Source organism: Lagenorhynchus albirostris, chromosome 7, assembly GCF_949774975.1.
Source record: "Lagenorhynchus albirostris chromosome 7, mLagAlb1.1, whole genome shotgun sequence".
NCBI classification, from domain to species: Eukaryota; Metazoa; Chordata; class Mammalia; order Artiodactyla; family Delphinidae; genus Lagenorhynchus; species Lagenorhynchus albirostris.
The window spans coordinates 20,677,805-20,699,386 of NC_083101.1; the positions used below are offsets into that span (position 1 = coordinate 20,677,805).

Consider the following 21,582-nt stretch of genomic DNA (forward strand, 5'->3'; position numbering starts at 1 on the left):
CGGGCCTCTCACTGTTGTGGCCTCTCCCGTTGCGGAGCACAGGCTCCGGACGCACAGGCTCAGCGGCCATGGCTCACGGGCCCAGCCGCTCCGTGGCATGTGGGGTCTTCCCGGGCCGGGGCACGAACCCACGTCCCCTGCATCGGCAGGCGGACTCTCAACCACTGCGCCACCAGGGAAGCCTCTGGCCCACATCTTTGAGCCCAAGAGCCTTATAGGTAAGTTGCAGGTAAGATTGCCTTTGAACTGTGTTCCCAGATGAAACAAAATGGGAGGACCACTGTTCTAAAGTGACCTCCTCAGAGGACTTGCCCTTTGTCCCCGCAATGCAGGGCACAGAACCCTGTCTCCAGGCTCTTTCAGCTGTGTATGCTGAGCTGCCTCCCACCTGTACCTGAGAACGTGGATGGGGGTGAGGAAGATATCCCTTTCCCAGCAAACATACCACTAAGATCTGAGCTGGCACCTGGGAGATTTGCCCAATTACCAACAAAGAACATGGAAGAAATTTTCAGTCTTTGAAAACCTTTAATAATGTACATGTTCCCTAAGGCTGGCCCTCTTACTCCCTCAGCCCTTTCTGGCTTGAAGGCTTCACCCTGGTCCCCACATTATGTTAGAGAAGGCATTAGTTGGGAGCACACATCAGCTGCAGTTGGGGAAAAAGCTCATCCCTGTTGCCACGGGTGGGTGCTGGCTGGAGCCCTGCCTAGTCCAAGACAGCACTGCCGATGGGTGTACCGCAGCCAGGCTACCTGGAGACAGGGTCCCCTCAGTCTTCCCAGTGGCTATGCAAAAGCTGGGTGAGGCCACAGCCCTACAGGCCGGAGTCCTCTGGCCAACAGCAGCCTGGCAGGAGTTCTAAATCCCTTCCAGGTTGTCCTTGTGCTAGAAAAATATTTCCTCTGTATGCCGTGTCATGAAAAGGACTGAGAAACACCGAACTGAGGGGATGACAGAGCTTCAGCCACAGGCTTTTCTGCCAGAGAACGGCATCTACTGGGGGCAGTGCTGCTCCAGAAGAGTCTACCACGTGCATCCAGTCACCTGTCCATCCACCCATCCATCCGTCCGTCCATACGTCCACTTGCTGGCCAAATATTTATCGCACGCTTACTATGCACCAGGTACCATGCTGGATGCCAGAGAGAAAGTGGTGAACAAGACACCCTCAGAGGGGCAGATGCACAGTGCATTTGGGAAACCAAGGCCCAGGGAGTAGCAGGTTCCCCACAGATACCTGGCTTTTAATGGTTGTACCCAGAACCCCTCCTAAAAGCTGCCCATTGGGCACAGGCAACATCTGGGAAAAAGACACTGGGTAGAAATATGGCCTGAAAGAGTGGTGGGGAGGTAGACCTGGTCTCCCCATGGCTAAAGGTCAGCGGACGATGGAAATGGTCTGGTCAGCCACAGCAAAGACTGGGAAGAGGGGCCCAGGGAAGGACGCATGGTGGGTGTGGAGCACCGTGCCCGAGCCTGCCTCGTAGAATAGCAGCTCCTGTGCCTGCAAGTCCAGCAGCACCCCCAGCTGAGCTGGGCAGCGCAGCAGTGCCAGGGGCTCATGCTGCCCATCGTGTGAGAAACGGAACTCCCGGTCGTAGCGGGAGAAGACCCAGGAGAAGGCATTGTAGCCCAGACGAGAGTCACTGCCAGAACCCTTGCGGGGCAGCTGGCCTAAGGCCACACCCACCTTATAGGCACAACTGTTCTCGACGTTCACCGTCCAGGCATGCAGCCCAGCCTGGAAGGAAGTGGTGGCCAGGGCATTGGGCCAGTGGTCAAAGCGCTCCGGGCCATCTGCACAGGTCTTGGACTTCTTGGCGTTGAAGGTCAGGGTCCTTTGATCATCTGACAATTGCAGGAAGGGGCTGACAGTCCTCTCGTTGATACGCACGTCCTCCGTGCCTGCCAGAAAGAATTCTCAGACTTGCCCAAGGCCCACCCTCAGCCCTAACCTGGCCACGTAGCAAAGGGCTTCCTCACCACTCACTGGCAGATAAGCCATTTACTCTCTGAGCCTCAGATTCCTCATCTGTAAAATGGGGATCAGAATAGGACTTATCACAGGGTGGATGTGAGGATCAAATGAGATGATGCATGTAAAGTGCCGAGCATTAGTAAGTGCTCAATAAATTGTGGCCATGACCACAGTAGTTATTAATAGTCCAAGACGCTCATCTGTTAACTTTGATAGATATAAGAGCCAGAGAGGAGAAGCGAGTTGCCCGAGGTCACACACCAAGTTGGTGGCAGGGGCAAAATGAAGACCCAGCACGTTGTTCCTACATTTAGCATCTAACACTGATATACCGCATTCTAGTTGGGCATATCTGCAGTTTCCAGATCAGACTTGTCCTAGCGACACGGTTCCTGGAGGCTTGGAAGCATCAGATATGCAGTTTCCTACAACTATCTAAATGGGACTGCTGGCAGATCAGGCACTACTGGACACCAGAATCTAGAGATGAGCTATAGCTTGTACTAACGTTTTAGGGATAACGTGCAGGGAGGGAGGATTAAAACTGAGAAAAATTCAATCCATTAACCTAACCTTTCTGTGAATTGTGAAAATACCACAACGGGCAGTGTGGGAGCTTCCATCTAGCTTGGGGGAAGCCTGCTTTGAGAACCCTCCCACTCGGGGAATTCCTGGAGGCAGGAGACCATGTTAGCTGGCCTGATCAATGTTAAGTTAGTAAGTGAGACGAATCCGGGAAGCTCAATTCTCGCTCAAGATGCTCTCCAGTTGCCCATCAATTATATCTTCTTAAAGAGAAACTAGGTTTCCAAGAAATAATACTGAGCTCTTGCACTAGGGCAGGACTTAAGGAGGACGTAATTTCCAGGAACAAGATTTATCCCAGACCCAAGCACAGAGCAGGCTGGTCTGGAAACAGGGAGGACCTGGCCCAGCTGCCCCAGGCCTGTCCAGAACCTTGACTCCATAGACAAGCCTGCATTCAGTATCACTGGTTGCTTAACCTGAGATCCCAGATGCACCGGTCCCCACTGTGACCCAGCAGCAAACCCCAGACAGACAGACAGACAGAAGCCCAGTTACTCCAACTGGTGCCAGGCTCCAGCAGCTCCTGACCTGAGAGGGACCCGAGAACGGCTGTCGCCCAGAGCTGGGTCAGTAGTGGGCTGCGAGTGCACTTCTCATTAAAGTTTAACTTTTCCGACTCCTTGGGATCCAAAATGCCCTCTGCTTCCTCCGTCCTTATGCAGGAAAAAAAAAAAAAAAGATTTAGGAAGGTTCTAGAAATGTATCTGGATCAATACAGGATGGGGACAGAAGTCAAATCCTCTTCCCACGAGGGTGACACAAAGAATGGCAGACAGGCCCCACATAGGAGCCCACAAAGGGGGGTGGAGCCAAAAGAGAAGGTGGGCATTCCCTCTATGCCTTGGAGCCTTAATTCCATCAAGGCACACGGTTTACAGGGAGGTAAATACTTGGTGTCAGTATTAGAACTTGTAGTCAGTGTGTTCTATGGGGGAAGCAACTTGCCAGTGTCTCTGGTGAGTTAGCAGCAGAACTGGGAGGAGGACCTGAGCCTCTTGTGCCGTAGTCTTTCCACTCCACCGACCTGCGTGGAGAAAATTTTGCCTTCCTACAAACCCTATTGCAGCAAAATCTACTGGTGTGGTCAGAAGGTAGAGCCATTCCTCTCCTCTTAAAATGCAAACAGCCCCGAAGGGTCACGCAAGAAGGAACTATCAGTGATCACCCCAACCATAAAGTAGTCATAGCACTTTGCTCCCAATAACTACCTCTATTCAGCTCACAGGGGGGACTGGATTTTGTTGGAAGGGATTTGGGAACAGAAGATGCTTAGGAGGGGAGTACTGCCATTTATTAAGCAGCCAGGCTCTGGGCTTGCTGTTTTCTATGGAGAATCTCATATGATCTTTGCTATAACCTGGGAGGCAGTTGTTATTCCATTTGACAGGAAAGAACGGAGATTCAGAGAAAGCACCCAAGCTAAAAAGAAGACCTGGATTCAACTGTTGCCTCCATGCAAAAACAGAACAAACCCAGGCTGGGATCCAGGCACCATTCAACATAATCCTTCCCCTGACTTGAAGTAAAATCTGAAGGGGTGTGGGGCAAAGTGAGGGTTCGCCACAGGGCTTCACAGACCTCTGAACTGGCTTCTGAGAAAGCCAGTTTGGGTAGGGAGAAAAAGCTCCCAAATGAGAATGTTTATATTTGCCTAAAGATGTCTTTAACAATATACAGTATGCTTTAGGCCTGGCCTATATAATGATTGTATGCCAGGAAAACAATTAGACTCAAATCAGTGATGTTCTTTCTCTTGGTAGTTATGACATATCAAAGATTAAAATTGTCCTGTGTTTCTTGTTTAAATGTACATGTGTGTGTGACATCTTAAATGTTTTAATAGTCCACAGCTAATCAGCTTATGTATACTGTATGTATAATGAGAACAATGTCTTGTGTTTTCATCCTTTATGAATTCACAATTCTTACCTGTTCTCTTGTCATAACAAAACCAGTAATATTTTCCTGTCTTGACAGCTTGATTTTTAGTAGAAAATATATTAAAAGCGGGGTTCTCATTGCAGTGGCTTCTCTTGTTCCCACTGTCTCTAATCCCAAAGATGGCCTTTGAGCTCAGGCAGCAGAGAAGTGACAGCACACACTCTCTTCCCCAAATCTTGTGGCTCTGTCCATAAACAGAGGATGGGGGGAGAGGGTGGGGCATGTCTCCTCATAGATGTGAGCTCTTTTTTTTTAAGACTGACACTGACTGCTCTGGCTTGGGAGGAGCGAGGTTAACAGAGCCCTAGAAAAGCTGAAAGCAGGCTTTGGTTACAAAGGCTCCTTGTGGTCAGGACAAGAGAGGCTCTGTTGCCATCTCCTCAAAGCACTGAAGCTGGCTCTGGAGAATCCCCAGCCAACAGGTGAGGAGGAAATAGGAGCTGGAGTCAGCCGTGCTAAATCATCATCAGAGCAAATCTGAGGCCAATCGTAGACACTACAGTCCAGAGAACCAGCTGCTCCAGGTACCTCATGGTACAGAAGAGAAAACTCGTGACCCCAAAGGAGCGGGAGTGAAATGGGGCTGGGACACAGCAGGGCCCTGGCCAGGACCAGAATACCCAGTCTGTGCAGGGGAACCTGCTGCCGTGGCAGGCCAGGGTTGAGTTCAGCCACAGATGTGGAAATAACCTTGGGGGCCAAAAAAACAGGTTTTGAAAACAGTACGGTCATCCCTCCATATCCTGGGGGACTGGTTCCAGACCCCCCACAAATACTAAAATCCATGGGGTGTTCAAGTCCCTTATAGTCAAGCTCTGTATCCGAGGTTCCCCATCTGCAGATTCAAAAACATTCAAATCCATGTTTGGTTGAATCTATGAATGGGGAAACCATGGAAATGGAGAACCGACTCTACTTTGAGAGTATGCACCCCCAGTCTAAAGACACAAAGGCACAAAGGACTACAAACAAATCTTGAACTCTACTAGTAGGTGTGTCAATCATACTATGGGTTTAGCAACTCTCAAACAACATTGCATGTATCACAGGACTGAACAGATGAATAAATATATTGGAAAGGAAAAATCCTGTGGTGTCTGATTGGAATTAGAAGTTGTGATACAAACTCAGGAATAAAAAAGTTACATGCACACACACTCCCTAGCTCTGTATGCTGTCCACTGGGAAGGCCTGGAAGCAATGACGCATTAGTAGCAATGAACACACCTAATGGTTCAATCTTGGTTTTTAAATACGATTCCCCACTAAAAAAACCCAAGACACCCTGGAGAAATTAGCTGATTCCAGGCTGAGGCAGGAAAAGAACACGTTGAGCCTAGGATATCTTCTTGTGCCAGAAAGCAAGAAAGTACTCAAAGAATGATGAGGAGTTGTCAAAAGGACAAAGGATCTGGCTTGAAGGGGCTCCTACTGGCCAAATCTGAGAGATTTTGAAGATCAAAATTAATAATAGTACTAACAGATTATAATGCACTGATAAAATAAGAATCAGTGAGTCTATATTGATACTAAATAAGTGAATAAACAAGCAAACTAAGTCCTAGACACAGCAATCAGGCAACAAAATAAATAAATAAAAGGAATCCAGGGCTTCCCTGGTGGTGCCGTGGTTGAGAGTCCGGCCTGCCGATGCAGGGGACACGGGTTCGTGGCCCGGTCTGGGAAGATCCCACATGCCGCAGAGCGTCTAGGCCTATGAGCCATGGCTGCTGAGCCTGCGCTCCGCAACAGGAGAGGCCACAACAGTGAGAGGCCGGCATACCGCAAAAAAAAAAAAAAAAAGAATGCAAATAATGTTGGCAAGGATGTGGAGAAAAGGGAATTCTTATACACTGTTGGTGGGAATATAACTTGGTGTAGCCACTGTGGAAAACAGTATGGAGGTTTCTCAAAAAACTAAAAATAGAACTACTATATGACCCAGCAATTCCATTCCTGGGTATATACCCCCAAAAAACCAAAACACTAATTCAAAAAGATAGATGAGCCCCAACGTTCATAGCAGCATTATTTACAATTGCCAAGATATGGAAGCTACCTAAGTGTCCATCAACAGATGAATGGATAAAGAAGATGTGGTACATATATACAATGGAATACCACTCAGCCATAAAAAAAAGAAATTTGCAACAACATGTATGGACCTGGAGGGTATTATGATCAATGCAATAAGTCAAACAGACAAATACTGTATGATATCACTTATATGTGGAATCTAAAAAACAAAAACTGGTGACTATAACAAAAAAGATACAGGGATATAGAGAACTAGTGTTTATCAGTGGGGAGAGGAAAGGAGGGATGGGCAAGATAGGGGTACAGGATTAAGAATTATAAACCATTATGTATAAAAAAAGTACAAGGATATATTGTACAACACAGGGAATATAGTTAATATTTTATAATAACTATAACTGGATTATAACCTTTAAAAATTGAGTCACTATATTGTACATCTGTAACATAATATTGTATATCAACTATACTTCAATTAAAAAAAACTAATATAATATTGTATGTCAATTATATTTCAATTAAAAAAATTAATATCCCTGGGGCTTCCCTGGTGGTGCAGTGGTTAAGAATCCGCCTGCCAATGCAGGGGACACATGTTCAAGCCCTGGTCCAGGAAGATCCCACATGCCGCAGAGCAGCTAAGCCCGTGCGCCACAACTATTGAGTCTGTGCCCTAGAGCCCGCGAGCCACAACTACTGAGCCCACGTGCCACAACTACTGAAGCCCGTGCACCTAGAGCCCGTGCTCCGCAACAAGAGAAGCCACCGCAATGAGAAGGTCGTGCATCGCAACAAAGAGTAGCCCCGGCTAGTCACAACTAGAGAAAGCCCGCGTACAGCAACGAAGACCCAATGCAGCCAAAATTAAATAAATAAAATACATACATTTATTAAAAAAAAAACGCTAATATCCCTGATAATGGGACAAAATGACATTATGTGTCCCCTGGTATGATGGACTGAGGACACATCACTTATGAAATATTCCTGCTCAAAATGCATAACCTGAATCTAATCATGAGATAACATTAAATAAACTCAAATTGCGAGATATTCTATAAAACTGTCCTTAGACTCTTTAAAAGTGTTTAGAAAATAAAAGATTAAGGCACAATTACAGATTTAAAAAGACCAGATGGATCAGAGGGAAAAAATCCAAACACTGTTAAGAACATTCTTAGTACAACTGGCAACATTTGAATACAGACTGTATATTAGATAATAGTATTACATAAACATGAGATTTCCTGAATTTAATAAGTACACCGTGGGGGAATTCCCTGGCGGTCCAGTGGTTAGGACTCCGCGCTCTCACTGCTGAGGGCCCGGGTTCAATTCCTGGTTGGGATACTAAAATCCCACAAGCTGTGCAGCGCAGCCAAAATTAAATAAATAAATAAGTATGCTGTGGTTATGTAAGAGAAGATCTGTTCTTCGGAGATCCACACTGAAGTATTTAGGGATTAAAAGTCGTGCTTTCTGCAACTTACTCTCAAATAGGTCAGAAAAGAATAAGTTGTTTTATATATACATTAGATAGATAGATAGTCAGACAGACAGGATGACAGACAGGAAAAAAGAGACAGATAAGAAACAGAGAGAGCAAATGTGGCCAAATATTATCAATTAATATTTCTAAGTTCAGGGCTTCCCTGGTGGCGCAGTGGTTAAGAATCCGCCTGCCAATGCAGGGGATACAGGTTCGAGCCCTGGTCCGGGAAGATCCCACAAGCCACGGAACAACTAAGCCCATGCGCCACAACTACTGAGCCTGCGCTCTAGAGCCCATGAGCCACAACTACTGAAGCCCTCGTGCCACAACTACTGAAGCCTGTGCGCCTAGAGCCCGTGTTCCGCAACAAGAGAAGCCACCACAATGAGAAGCCTGTGCACCACAATGAAAAGTAGCCCCCGCTCACCATAACTAGAGAGAGCCCGCACGCAGCAACGAAGACCCAAAGCAGCCAAAAATAAATAGATAAATAAATAAATAAAATATTTCTAAGTTCATTATACTATTTTGGCAACTTTTCTGTAAGTTTAAAATGTTTCAAAACAAAAAATAAAGATAAAACATTTTTTCAAAAATCAGATCAGCTTGATATTGAGGACAGACTGTTAAAGGAAGATGATGAAGATAAAGGAGAACGAGAAGACTAGCAGAAGCATGGAAAGATTGTAAGGAGATAGTAAATTAAATTTAGGAACATCTGTACTGTGGAATAGTTCAGACTTTCCAAAAAGTGAGGTAAATATAAATGTACTGATATGGAAAGATTCCAAGATAGATAGCCTGATAAGTTATAAAACAAGTATAAAACGATCCCATCTACGTTTTCAAAAAAAAATTTTAAGAGGAAAAAAGAATCGCACACACTCTTCTATGACTAAACACAGGAAAGCCTACAAGACACACATCTAACGGTTAAAACTGATCACCACTGGGAACAGGATTGGGAAGAGGTGATGGAGACATTTTTAATTTTAAATGGTTTTAAACTGGTGAAAAATTTTTTTTCTCCCATGCACATGTATGGCTACTGAACTTAAATATAAAAATAAAGAAGAATAGACTGTGCTCCCCAAGTACAGCTCTGAAATCTCACACACACAGTGTAAGAATTTAATTTCTTTGCCTGGAAAATTACACCCTCTTGGCCACTTCCTCAAGCTCTTGGATCTCAGAACCTTTCAGAACTCAGTTAGGGTCTGGTGAAATTCTTTTATTATTGCATAATTAAAATGAAGTTTTGAGTGGTAATGCAGACTTAAATTTCAAAGATTCTTTCATCAGAGAAAGGGGAAGTGAGGTAGAGAAGACAGTACTGGGTCAGGTGTCAGGTGTGGGTCCAAGCCCCAGCTCTGGGGCTTAGGCAAGTCCCTTCCCCTCTTTGAGCCTCAGCGTTCTCATCTGTAGATGGGGGTGGGAAACCCCTTCCACAGGGTGACTGTACGTTTTTTTAATAGGATAATATTTAAGAAAGCCCATGGCAAGCCTCTGACTCATTATTTATTTCACTGCCCTTCCACATGGGTCTAAAGTGGCTCTCCAAGCTAGGGGCAGGAAGACCCTTGTCCATTGAGCCTGGCTTCAGGGAAGGTACTCAGCTGCCCGCCATGAGCTTCCTCCCAGGAGCAGCGGGGCCTGATGGCAATGGACTAAGTAGAGGCCTAAGGCCGTGGTTTCCGTGACTGCCCGAGCAAATACCGGGGGCCATACTCACCTTTCAAAAATCTCCTGCTCCTTCTGCTGTGAGAAAAGAAAGCAGAGTCAGGCTTGGCACCAGAAACCCAGCAGGCAGTCATCAAGACTTAAATATAATCAACTTGCATGGAGGGCTCCACGTGGACAGAAACTCTAGAATACAAACGTCTACTCCTTCTTTAAGACCCCGCACAAAACTTTATGGATCCTTCTTCACATACCTCCCCCATCAGCGAACCCCTCTGTCCCCTGTGTCCCATGGCATCCTGGGTTTCCCTCAGCTACACTTCAGGACAATCACATATTTACTCAACATTTCATCCCCCACCAAGCCTGTCACCGGCTCAACGGCTAGGACTCTTTCTGAATCTTCTATTGTGACTGTCCCAAGGTTTGCGGCAGAATGTGCTCGGCACATGGAAGCTGTGTAATGAAATAAACGCACCATCTGGGACAGTCACAGAAACTGCCCCCCTTGAACTGCAGCGGGACAGCTTGGTCGTTCCACATTCTCATTTCTCTGCTTGGCACATCTACTCAGATGGAGCACTGCCACCTTAGAACTGCAGGTACCTGCATATATATATAAAATACTTTGAAAGGATATGTACCAGCATATTGGCCATGGTAATTTCTGGGTGTTAGGAGTGAGGATGAGCTCTGTACTTGCAGTGGACCCCTTGTCAGTGCAGTGTTCTCTTCAAGCTTCTGGTCTCTCTCATCCTCCCCACTTCCTTTAATAAAGCTGTGACTCTTGTCTTTCAGGCATCAGCTTCTAAGTTGCTTAATTCAGGAAACCTTCCCTGACTACCACTCCCTCAAGGCTGGACTGCAGGGGCCCCACATCCCAGTAGTGCCCTCTACCATAGCACGTATCCCTCCATATCCTAATTATCAGTTCTATACATTTGTCTCTTCCATAAGGCTGTGAGTTGCTGACAGCTGTATCCTATACCTCCACCCCATAGCACAATGCTTAGCATACAGCAAGCACTCAGTAAATATTTGCTCACTATTGAAAGAACAATTACCAAGTGCAAAAAAAACATCCATATAGTTCTATTGCCCTGTCTCATCCCTTTTCCAAATTATCATTTTCCACCTACTTCCTACCAATAAACATTCTCGATGTTTTCAGACCTTGGGGGAGTCTGGCCAACTGGCTGTGTCTTCACCCTTGCCTGACTTACAATCAGCTGGAGGTCATCCAGATGGGTGAGCATGTCCACCAGGCTGGTGCGGATGGTGTCGAGCTTCTGCAGTGCCTCGGCCCAGTGTACTCGCTGTGTCAGTATACTCTGATGGGCCCGCTCCTCTTCACCGTGCACCTGTTCCAGCAGCCTCTGCTCCTCGCTCTCACACAGACTCCTCACCAGACCCAGCCGCTGGATGACCAGTTCCCGTGCTGCACTGGCTGTGCTCTGACAAAAGGTAAAATGAGGAGTCCTGGCAGAGCCCCAGTCAAGATTAGGAGGGCTTGGGCTCAGCCGGAAGGAGTGCTGAGATTGATTAGCAATGTCTGCCATGGGTACAGTAAAGGCAGTGCTTAAACCATCCAAGCCCTAAGATTTCCCAAATGTGGTTTAGGGTAAAGAACTTTGAGATACAGACATCCAGGCCATATCTCATGGAGCTAAGATGACAGAATGAAAGAGCTGGGCAGGACTTACAGATCAGCTGGAATCACCTGCTTTTCACAGTTGGAAATCCCAAGGTCAAGAGACCAAGGTCAGAGAGTCATAGAACTGCAGAGCAGAAAGGACTAAAAAGTCTTCCCCATCAACAGGATGCACATCAACAGTAGTCCAGTTAATACTTTGGCCATGGCTGAGGGCAAAAAGCTCATTACTTCCCAAATCTGTTCATTCTAACTGCTTCCATGATAGAATTCTCACCTTCCATGCAGGAGGGCTGAAATCAACTGTAAGTCAATGAAGTTAACATGTGTCCCCTAGCAGGTAGCACAGCATCTAGCACAGGGTAGGTGCTCAAATATTTACTGAATGACTGAATGGGAAAGTTCCTTCCAACTAGTAAAAAATCTCTTGGTAGTGCTCACATGCCAAGTCAATGGCAGAGCAGGGGCTAGAACCCAGTTCTGTTGACTCTCAGTCCAACACTATTCCCCTATACCAATGCCATCTGGTAACCAATCCTCCTCAAAGGCATTGTTGCATGAAGCTCCTGCACTCTTGCCAGACAAGTGAGAGCAGAACTGTTTCCTTCATGCCAGAAAGTCACAGGTAGCCAGCAGCTCTCCTCATTCCCTGCCCCGAAGACCTGCTTCAGAAGAAACTGAGACCCACAATTTACCCAATGGAGAAGAGAGAGTGGCTAACTGAATGGCCAAGTGAACCCAGAGATTCAGACTCCAACTCCAGTGTTCTTTTGAGGCAACATAACGCAGTGGTTAGGAAATTAGGCTGTAGAAACAGTGCCTGGGTTTAAATCTTAGCTGTTCCACTTACTATCTGTGGAACGTTGAGCATATTACTATCTTCCCTGTGCCTCAGTTTTCTAATATGTCAAATGAGGATAATAATAGTACCAACCTCATAAGGCTATTGTGAGGATTAAATGAGTTAATACCTATAAAGTAAATAGAACAAGGCCCAGCACATAAATATTTGATTACATTAGGTATTGCTCTTCTCTCTATGCCACTTCAGTGCCTTTCCCATGGGTGGGTCTCTGCAGCCACATTTGTACTTTGTGATCAGGATCAAGGACAGACCCAATATGCACCAGATACTCCCGGACAAGAAGGCTGCAGTCAATTTCAACATGTTTCTTGAGTCATTCCCAGAAAAAAATAGCAGAGAAAAAAGAAAACTTTGCTCACCAAAGATATGCCTGAATAAACTAAAATGCCTCCCAGAACAAAACACAGAAGTGCTGGAAAAATAGCTCAAAACATCCTTTTAAAAGTGAAGCTACAGGGGCTTCCCTGGTGGCGCAGTGGTTGAGAGTCCGCCTGCCGATGCAGGGGACACGGGTTCGTGCCCCGGTCCGGGAGGATCCCACATGCCGCGGGGCGGCTGGGCCCGTAAGCCATGGCCACTGAGCCTGCGCGTCCGGAGCCTGTGCTCTGCAGTGGGAGAGGCCACAGCAGTGAGAGGCCCGCGTACTGCAAAAAAAAAAAAAAAAAAAAAAGTGAAGCTACGGCTTCCCTGGTGGCACAGTGGTTAAGAATCTGCCTCCGAATGCAGGGGACACGGGTTCGAGCCCTGGTCCGGGAAGATCCCACATGCTGGGGAACAACTAAGCCTGTGTGCCACAACTACTGAGCCTGAGCTCTAGAGCCTGTGAGCCACAACTACTGAAGCCTGCGCACCTCGAGCCCATGCTCCGCAACAAGAGAAGCCACCGCAGTGAGAAGCCCGTGCACCGCAGTGAAGAGTAGCCTCGCTTGCCGCAACTAGAGAAAGCCCGCACGCAGCAACGAAGACCCAATGCAGCCAATAAATAAATAAATAAAATTAAAAAAAAAAAAGTGAAGCTACTCTGGCAGCTCGGGAAAGGAAATCCCCTGGAGTCCAAAAGTAGAGAGGAAACTGAAAACCAGTGTAATCAAGAGCTGAGGACTCAACTAGTTGCCCTGAATAGGGCTTGTGATTTACTTTAGAATCTTATACTCATCTAAACCATCATGGAAAAATTAGAGCACAATAAAGACCTCTCTGATCAAAAATGGAAAACTTCTGGGACTTCTCTGGTGGTCCAGGGGAAGACTCCATGCTCCCAGTGCAGGGGGCCTGGGTTCGATTCCTGGTCAGGGAACTAGATCCCGCATGCATGCTGCAACTAAGGAGCCCACAAGCCACAACTGGGAAGTCCGCATGTGGCAACTATGGGCCCGCATGCTGCAACTAAAGATTCTACGTGCTGCAACAAAGGATCCTACATGCCACAACTAAAGACTTGGCACAGCCTAAATAAATAAATAAATAAATGGAAATGGAAAATTTCCTATGAATGAGGGAATTATTAAAGGATGTACTTTAACTAAAATATTGGACAACAACATGTAAGACCTGAGGGGTTATTGACTGAAAGCATTCTTATGGTACTTGTATCATTCGGGTTGATTCATTTTAGACATTATTTATTTGTGTTAAAATCTTAAGGGGACCGAAAATAGACTGTAAATAGAAGGTATAACTTTCAAGCTAGCACAGGGGAAAAGGAGGGAGGAGGGGTTGATTAACTCAACAGAAGGGAGGAAAGGAAGAAAAAAAGCATAGAAAACGTAAAATAAAATGAGCCATGGCCGCTGAGCCTGCGCGTCCGGAGCCTGTGCTCCACAACGGGAGAGGCCGCGACGGTGAGAGGCCCGCGTACCGCAAAAAAAAAAAAAACCAAAGCAAACATATTACCCCCTTGATCCCATATCCCCCTCCGCTATCATCCCATTTCTCAGCTCCCTTCTACAGCAAAGTTCCTCAAGAGTCATCTAGGCCAACTATCCCAAATTGCTCTTCTCCTATCCTCTCTGAAACCCACTCTAATCAAACTTTCAAGGCAATGCTCTACAAAACTCCTCTTGTCAGGATCTCCAATGATGAGCATGTTACTAAATAGTCCATTCTCATTTCTCACCTGACTTGATTTCTCTGCAACATTTGACACCAATGATCTCCTCCACCTCCTGAAACCTATTGTGGGACACAACACTCTTAGTTTTACTCCTAGCTCATTGATTGCTACTTCTTGGTCTACTTTGCCTCTTCCTATCTTCTCAATGGTTAAAAGTTGAAGTGCCCTAGAGCTCAGTCCTTGGACCCCTGCTTTTTTTTTTTTAAGTTGTTTCCACTTTTTATTTATTTATTTGGCTGTGTCAGGTCTTAGTTGTGGCACGTGGGCTCAGTAGTTGTGGCACGCAGGCTCTCTAGTTGTGACGCGCAGGCTTAATTGCCCTGTGGCATGTGGGATCACTCTGCTTCAGCCTCATAGGCCTCCTGGCTGCTACTCCAACTTGCCAGGTACACCCCCACCTCAGGGCTTTTGCACTTGCCTTTTCCCCGTTTTGGAACACTCTTCTCCCAGATATATGGTCCATTCCCTCACCTCCCGTAAATTCTGTGCAAATATCAATCTTCTTAACTAGGTGATTCCTGATCACAGCATATGCAGTTACAACCCCCATCCTCAACATGACCAATCCCCCTTCCTGTTATATTTCTCCATAGCACTTATCACCTTCTGATATAGCATATATTTTATTTGTTATTACCCCTCTCCCCTGACTAGAATGTAGGCTTCATGAAAACAGAAACTTTCGAATGTTTTGTTCACTGTGGAATCTCTAGCACATAGACCAACAGTGCTTGGTGTGTGGTAGGTGCTCACAGAGATTTGTTAAATAATTAAATAAATGGCAAAATGTTGTAAGTATTCCCCGACAAAAGCTTCTATTTGACATTGTACTGAGGTCTTAGCCAGTGCATTTAAGACAAGAAAATAAAAAGACTGAGGAAAAAGAGGGTGAGAGAGGGAGAAATCGTCGTGCAGAGAAAAGCAGAGATGTACACAGAACAGCCGCCTAGACTTCTAGCAGCTTCCTCGTTCCTGGTTCTGGTCCCCTTTAGGTTCTGAAAGACTCTTGTATCAGGGCAAGAAATTCTCTGTTTCGCTTATGCCAGTTCAACTGGGTTCTGTTCCTTGCAATCAAAATCATTTTTTTTTTTAATTAGGTTGGCCAAAAAGTTCATTTGGGTTTTTCCGTAAGATGGTATGGCAAAGCCTGAACGAACTTTTTGGCCAACCCAGTACTAAAACAGTGCCAAGCCTGCTCCATGTACTTTGGGGGAATGAGGGAGGGATGTGCAGGAAGAAATTCACAGCCCCTGCCCTTGAAGGGCATACTTGAGAGTAAAGATGTAGCAGTGGCAATGAGTCAACTGAATAAAGGATCCGCAGTGAGGTGTTGCAGAGGGATCACCTGCTGAGCGTCAGAAGACCCAGCTCATAGAACTGACTCTGGCAGGAGGCTGTGAGTCATTTAAACTCTACGGGACCCATTTCCTCATCTGTAAACAGGAATGTTACTACCATCTACTGCATAAGATTGTCATAAAGAATATGCAATGTAAAATCCATAGGTTATTTTATAATACTGGGGCTGAGCACAAAATAATTAAGATGGTAAGGGAATGCTACCCTTCCTGATCCTTTACCTGAAGCAAGTCATCTTCTATCGGAGTCTTTGCACCAAATATGTGCTGGGAATAATCCACTCTTCCCAGATGGCAAAACCAAGGCTCAGAGAGAGGGGAAACCATCCTTCCTGGGCATCCAACTTTGCTAACAGCACAATGAGTCTGTGAGGTTGGGAAGGGACCATAGACTGGTCCAAGCCCCTAAGGCTGAGGTCTTATCCTAGGAGGGGGCCCAGAGGAGGAGGGAAAGCAGAAGAATTACCTACCACTGCTCTCCGGTTCTTCCCTGGCAGGATGTCAGCCACATACTTGGTGATGGTAGCACTCTGTAACTGCAGCCTCTCACACTGGTCCACAATCTTGTTCTGCAACACAAATGACACCCATGGTGTCTTTTTTTTTCTTTTTAACATCTTTATTGGAGTATAATTGCTTTACAATGGTGTGTTAGTTTCTGCTTTATAACAAAGTGAATCAGTTATACATATACATATGTTCCCATATCTCTTCCCTCTTGCATCTCCCTCCCTCCCACCCTCCCTATCCCACCCCTCTAGGTGGTCACAAAGCACTGAGCTGATCTCCCTGTGCTATGCGACTGCTTCCCACTAGCTTGATCCACACTGGTCCATTCACTCCATTCCAGTGACTTTTTTCCTTTTACCCCACCTCAGCCACCCACTCCCACGGTCATTATCTCAGACCTCATCATTATTGAAAACTATACAACTTCCAAAATCTTCATTTCAAGGATCCTGCACCCTGCCCACCACTTCCCATCCTTCTAGATCACATACCCTGGAATCTCCATTCCAACAATTCAGCTTAGATGGAGTCACCAATACATTAGTCTTACCACTTTTCACTGTCCATCATCCCCTTTTGTGGCCCCACTTCCCTCTTTATCCTTAAATCTGGTGGCCCTTTATTATTCTGTCTCTCCTCTGGCCACTTCTGGTCTCCTCTACTTCTGCTATTCCACCCAGATCACCTTTATCTCTCACAGGAACTGCTGTTAGAGTCTCCTAACTGGGCTTTTATTCTTGACCACTGCCCACCCCCCCTTCCCATTGGCCACTGCCACCTTTGGTAAGGAAATCAGATCAAGTCTCATCCCAGCTCAAAACCCTCCAATGGCTTTCCAATACCCCCACAGTGAGAACTTAGCCAACAAGGCCCTACCTGATGGGACTCTGCATATCTGCATATCTCTCCAATGTCACCTCCTACCACTCCCCACACTGGCCTTCTAACCATTCCATAAACACACCAAATTTGTCCTGACCTCAGTGCCTTTGCACCTGTTGTTTCTTCTGTCTCCAGCAGTCTTCTCCCATATATTTCTTGCTCCCTGACTCCATGTTACCTCTTCAGAAGCCTTCTCTGACCATCCCCACACCCCATTCCCTTACTTAGCTTATTTTTCTCCATTGAGTTTTCACTCTCTGACTGTATATCATGGGTCTGTTTACCGTTTTTGGTATCTGCTACCCCCCCACCTCAGGCACATAAGCACCATGACTTTGACTTGTTCTTTATGTCCTACGACCTGGAAGAGAGTTCCTATACGTGGAAGGCACTGAATAAATATTTGTTGAATGACTAACACCCACTTCCTTGGTCACAAGAGTTTCAGCAGCTCACAGCTCCCGAAGCTGTGAGCATCGGCCATGAAAGCAGGGGAGAGTTTTAGAAATGAAGAAGCTAAGGCTCACAGAGAAGTTACTTGCCCAAGGAGACATGGCCAGGCCCCTGCTTTGCTACTCCATTTCTCCAGGTAACAACTGGAGCCCTTCCAAGCGGCAGTTCCTCCACCATTTCCCCTGAGAGCATTGCCCCAGTTCCATCTGCCAAAGGGCCACTCAGCTGTCTCTTCTAGGCAGCTCTTGCAAATCCTTCCAACCACAATTAGGAATCAGTCTTACACTTCACCAGTCCAAATACACAGTTAAAGAACTGAGTCGACTGGAAGGAAGCTGTGGTCACCACACACCGTAGGACCGAGGGAACTGAGACTAGCTTCTGAAAAGCTACAGGGCAGGTATCCAGAAGGTAAGAGGCAGGTTGTTGAACTGGGGCTCATTTTGCCCAGTTCAGTAACAATCCTGCCCTGGGGCAAAATTTCTTTGCTGGCTGGAGGGACGGGAAGCCTGCAAAAAAGCCAGTCTACTCAAAATTGGAGGGAGAGAGGGCATATCCCTCCAGGAAAAGAAGATGAATATGCTAAGGGCCTCAGCAGGGTTCAGGGAAGGCGCCCTGCTCCAGGGCAGAGTGCATTGCAAAACAAGCAGCAGACCTGCCACCCTGGCCCAGCCTTCACTCCTACCACTCAGATTCAGCCTTGATGGAAACTTTTTTTTTTTAAGGTTTTATTAAATTCTCACTCCCATTAGCATCACTTCCTCCCTCCAACCACTGAAGCAGAGGTGGTTTTCTCTGGCCTAGTCAATGACTCCCCTGGTTCAGGCCCTGAACAATAGGAACCTTGAAAAAGTTACTCCCCTCTCTGGGCCTCCGTTCCCCCATCTGTAAAATGTAGGGCCGCTGCTTCAAAGGTCTGGTTGGAATGAGGCAACGGATATTTAAGTGCTTTGGAACTTGCAAAGTCTCTATCCATTGTGCAAGTTCATTATACCACATTATCCAAGCTTATTTTCGTCATCACTGTGGGGAAAGTGGTGACAAGTAGGACCAACCAGGAGCCTTCAGGTGCCATTGAATAACTGAATCCCTCGTCCCAGCACCCTGTCAGGTATGTTTATTACTGTCCAGTCTGAGCCCTCTGGCCTCACAGCTGGGCAGAACTCCAGGGAGAGGTTGGGAGAATCAAGCAGGGTAATCAAATTGCAAGGAAACCCCCAGGGACCACAGCTGGGGTGGAAGGAGGCAGGAAGCCCCATGGTGACTTGACTCTCCAATCTCAGGGGAGGTTGGTGACAGGAAGGTGGCTAGCTTGGAGCCAAGCTGGAAGTGGAGGTGGGGAGAAAGAAACCCTAGGTGAAGGGTTCCAGTAGGAACCGCCCGATATCTTCCCCACCCCCTCCGTTTACCCAAGTGAAATAGGCTTGAAGTACAGTCCAGGCCAATCCTGAAACGGAAAAGAAACCACCTTACCAGGAAGGCTGAAGGGTGGATGAGGGGAGGGGCTTTGAGTCGAGGGGCTAAGGAGCGAGGAGGGGCCGAGTTTTATCAAGTTACTAACGGGGCGGAAGCTGGGGCACATCTTGTCCCAGGCAACTGGAGCAGTGAAGCCCTTTATTGCCCAAGGCCAGCCCCATCGCACAAAAACCCTAATAAATGCCCCCAAACTACAAGTGAGGACACTGAGGCTCAGAGATTACGAGACTCACAGGGAGGACCTGATGGAGGCGGGAATCGAACTCAGGTCAGCCGGACTCCAGAAGCCACACCCTTAACCGCCTCGTTCTACAGCCAGTGCCACTGCGGAGCCTGGACTCCCGGACCCGCTGCTGGGTCCCCGCTGGGTCTCGCCCAGCGCCTCCCCGCTGGTGCCCCCTTCTTCCAGAGGAGCCCGCCGCCTACCAGCTCCCACGTCAGCTCACCCGCAGCTCTTCCGCGCGCTCCTCGGCCCGGCGGATGCGGTGCCCCCGGCAGCGGCCGCCCAGTCCCGCGCAGGCGGCGCACACGGGCCGTCGTTCAGAGCAGCAGAACCACCTCAGAGCCTGGCCGTGTTCGGGGCAGAGCGACCCCGGCTCGGACCCCGGCTCGGACCCCGGCCCCGGCCCCGGCCCCGGCCCCTGCTCCGGCCCGGGCCACGGCCCCTGCCCCGCACTCTCCACTGACATGGCCGAGCGCCCGGCGCCGCGCGCTCCACCTGTCGCAGGTGGCGGCTAGGCGGGGCCTCCCTGACCCCGCCCCCGGGCCCCGCCGAGCGCCCGGCACGCTGGCCGCGGCTCTTCCTCCTGCCGGGCTCGTGCAGCCGGGTGGGCGTCCGCCCACACCCCGCCCCCACCCCGGGACAGACCCCGCCCGCTTCAGCAGTCTTTTAGATTTTTTGCTGAATTAAATCGCGTTTTGTGTGTGTTTGTTTTATAATAAACATAAAACACAAAATATTATGTGATTGTAGGAAACTGAGCACTATTAATTGAGCACTTATTAAGTGCCAGGATTTTGCTAAGCGCTTTACAAGCATTCCATCATGTAATACAACAGCTCCTTTTGACAGGCAACTTTAAACAAGTTGTTTAAAGGTAGGTTCTGGTGTCAGACTGTGTAAGCTCAAATCCCATTTAGCTGCTTACTGGCTCAGTACCCTCCAGTGTCTCACTTGCAAAACGGGCATTATGTGGGTAACTACCTCACAGACTTGTGCTGAGGATTAAATGAACTAAAACACAAAACAGTATCTGGAGCTCAGACAGTGGCTGCAAGTGCTAAGAGTCTGCTAATAGTACAAGGAAAGTACTACTACGATCCCCATTTTTATGAGGATTAGGATCTTGCCGGGGGCGGGGGGGGGTGGTGGTGGTCACAGTTACTATTTGGTAGTAGTGTGATTGGAACTCAGGCAGTTTGACTTGTGGTAATGTGATTCATACTTTTTAAATTGCATATCAAGGCCCAAGGAGGAACATCTGTGTTAGGCTGATTTCCCCAAAGTATTTACATCCTAGTTTTCTTAATTTGAAAAAAAATTTTAACTAGTATTGAAAAAAGTAATGCATCTTTACCGAAGAAAATAGAATGTGCAAATAAGCACATGGATGAAAAACCCATCCCCAGAAGGAACTACTGCTAATAATACCTGAGCTGTCCTGGGGCTTTTTTTCTTAGGATTTGATAAAGGAATCTAAAGCCAGAAAGAACCCTTTGCGAGGGATCCAGACCAGTCTGCCTGGGTATACAGGGAGAGTGCAGCTCCCCAGCCCCCAACCTCCACTTTAGGAGGTCTTGGCAGAGGGCTGAGGAGAGAACTCAGCCAAAGGGAGAAGGGGCCAGGCCTCGGGTGACAGAGGGTATTCTGAGTTCAGAAACTGGACACTTGTAAGAATGAAATGCTAAAGAAACACATCACTACATCCTGCTGCATGTTGGGGCTCAGGCACCTCAACCCCGAGGCCCCTCTAAGCGACAGCTCTACAAAGAGAAGAGAATCCTTCCCTTCTCTCAGCGCCTACAGCTTCAGCCCCAGATCTACACCACTTACAGTTATGGGAACTTGGTCAGATTATTTAGTGCCTCAGTTTCCTCATCTCTAAATTGGGGGTGATAATAGTATCTATCCCTGACAGCTGCTTCAAGAATTAAATGGGCTCTTATCTGCAAAGTGCTTAGCTTGGGTGTATGGCATATCCTAGGGGCTAATAAAAGTTTTATTATACATGTAAGGATCTGTAAATATACTTGTAGCAAGTTTTCAGGATGAAAATTGTGTAAGATTCTTCAGCTAAGGGGGTGCAGTGTTCCTGGCATGAAAAGAAGTTTCTAGTGCATCCCAGTGGAAGGGTGAAGTCCTTGTAACAGTGTTGCCCTCATCTGGGGATGGAGATGGAAATGAGCCACCATAGACATTGTGGCTAGAATTTTTTGTTGTTATTCTAAGGGCCGAAGCAGCAGAGGGCTATTAAACATAAAACAGAAGGTGATTTTGTGTGGAGGGAAAAGAGACTGGGGAGAGCAGGGGGAGAAGAAGGGGTTAAGGTCCTTGG

General features: G+C 47.2%; 1 protein-coding gene across 1 annotated transcript; it reads right to left on the reverse strand.

Annotated features, from left to right (window-relative positions):
• Positions 1 to 1,381: 1,381 nt before the first annotated feature.
• Positions 1,382 to 19,716, reverse strand: BSPRY (B-box and SPRY domain containing). Its single transcript, XM_060153332.1, has 6 exons — positions 19,474 to 19,716; positions 16,177 to 16,275; positions 10,943 to 11,173; positions 9,772 to 9,797; positions 3,098 to 3,222; positions 1,382 to 1,908 (listed from the first exon to the last, which is right to left on the reverse strand). The coding sequence occupies exons 1-6, from the start codon at positions 19,714 to 19,716 to the stop codon at positions 1,382 to 1,384; spliced, it is 1,251 nt and encodes a 416-aa protein (XP_060009315.1).
• Positions 19,717 to 21,582: the final 1,866 nt, after the last annotated feature.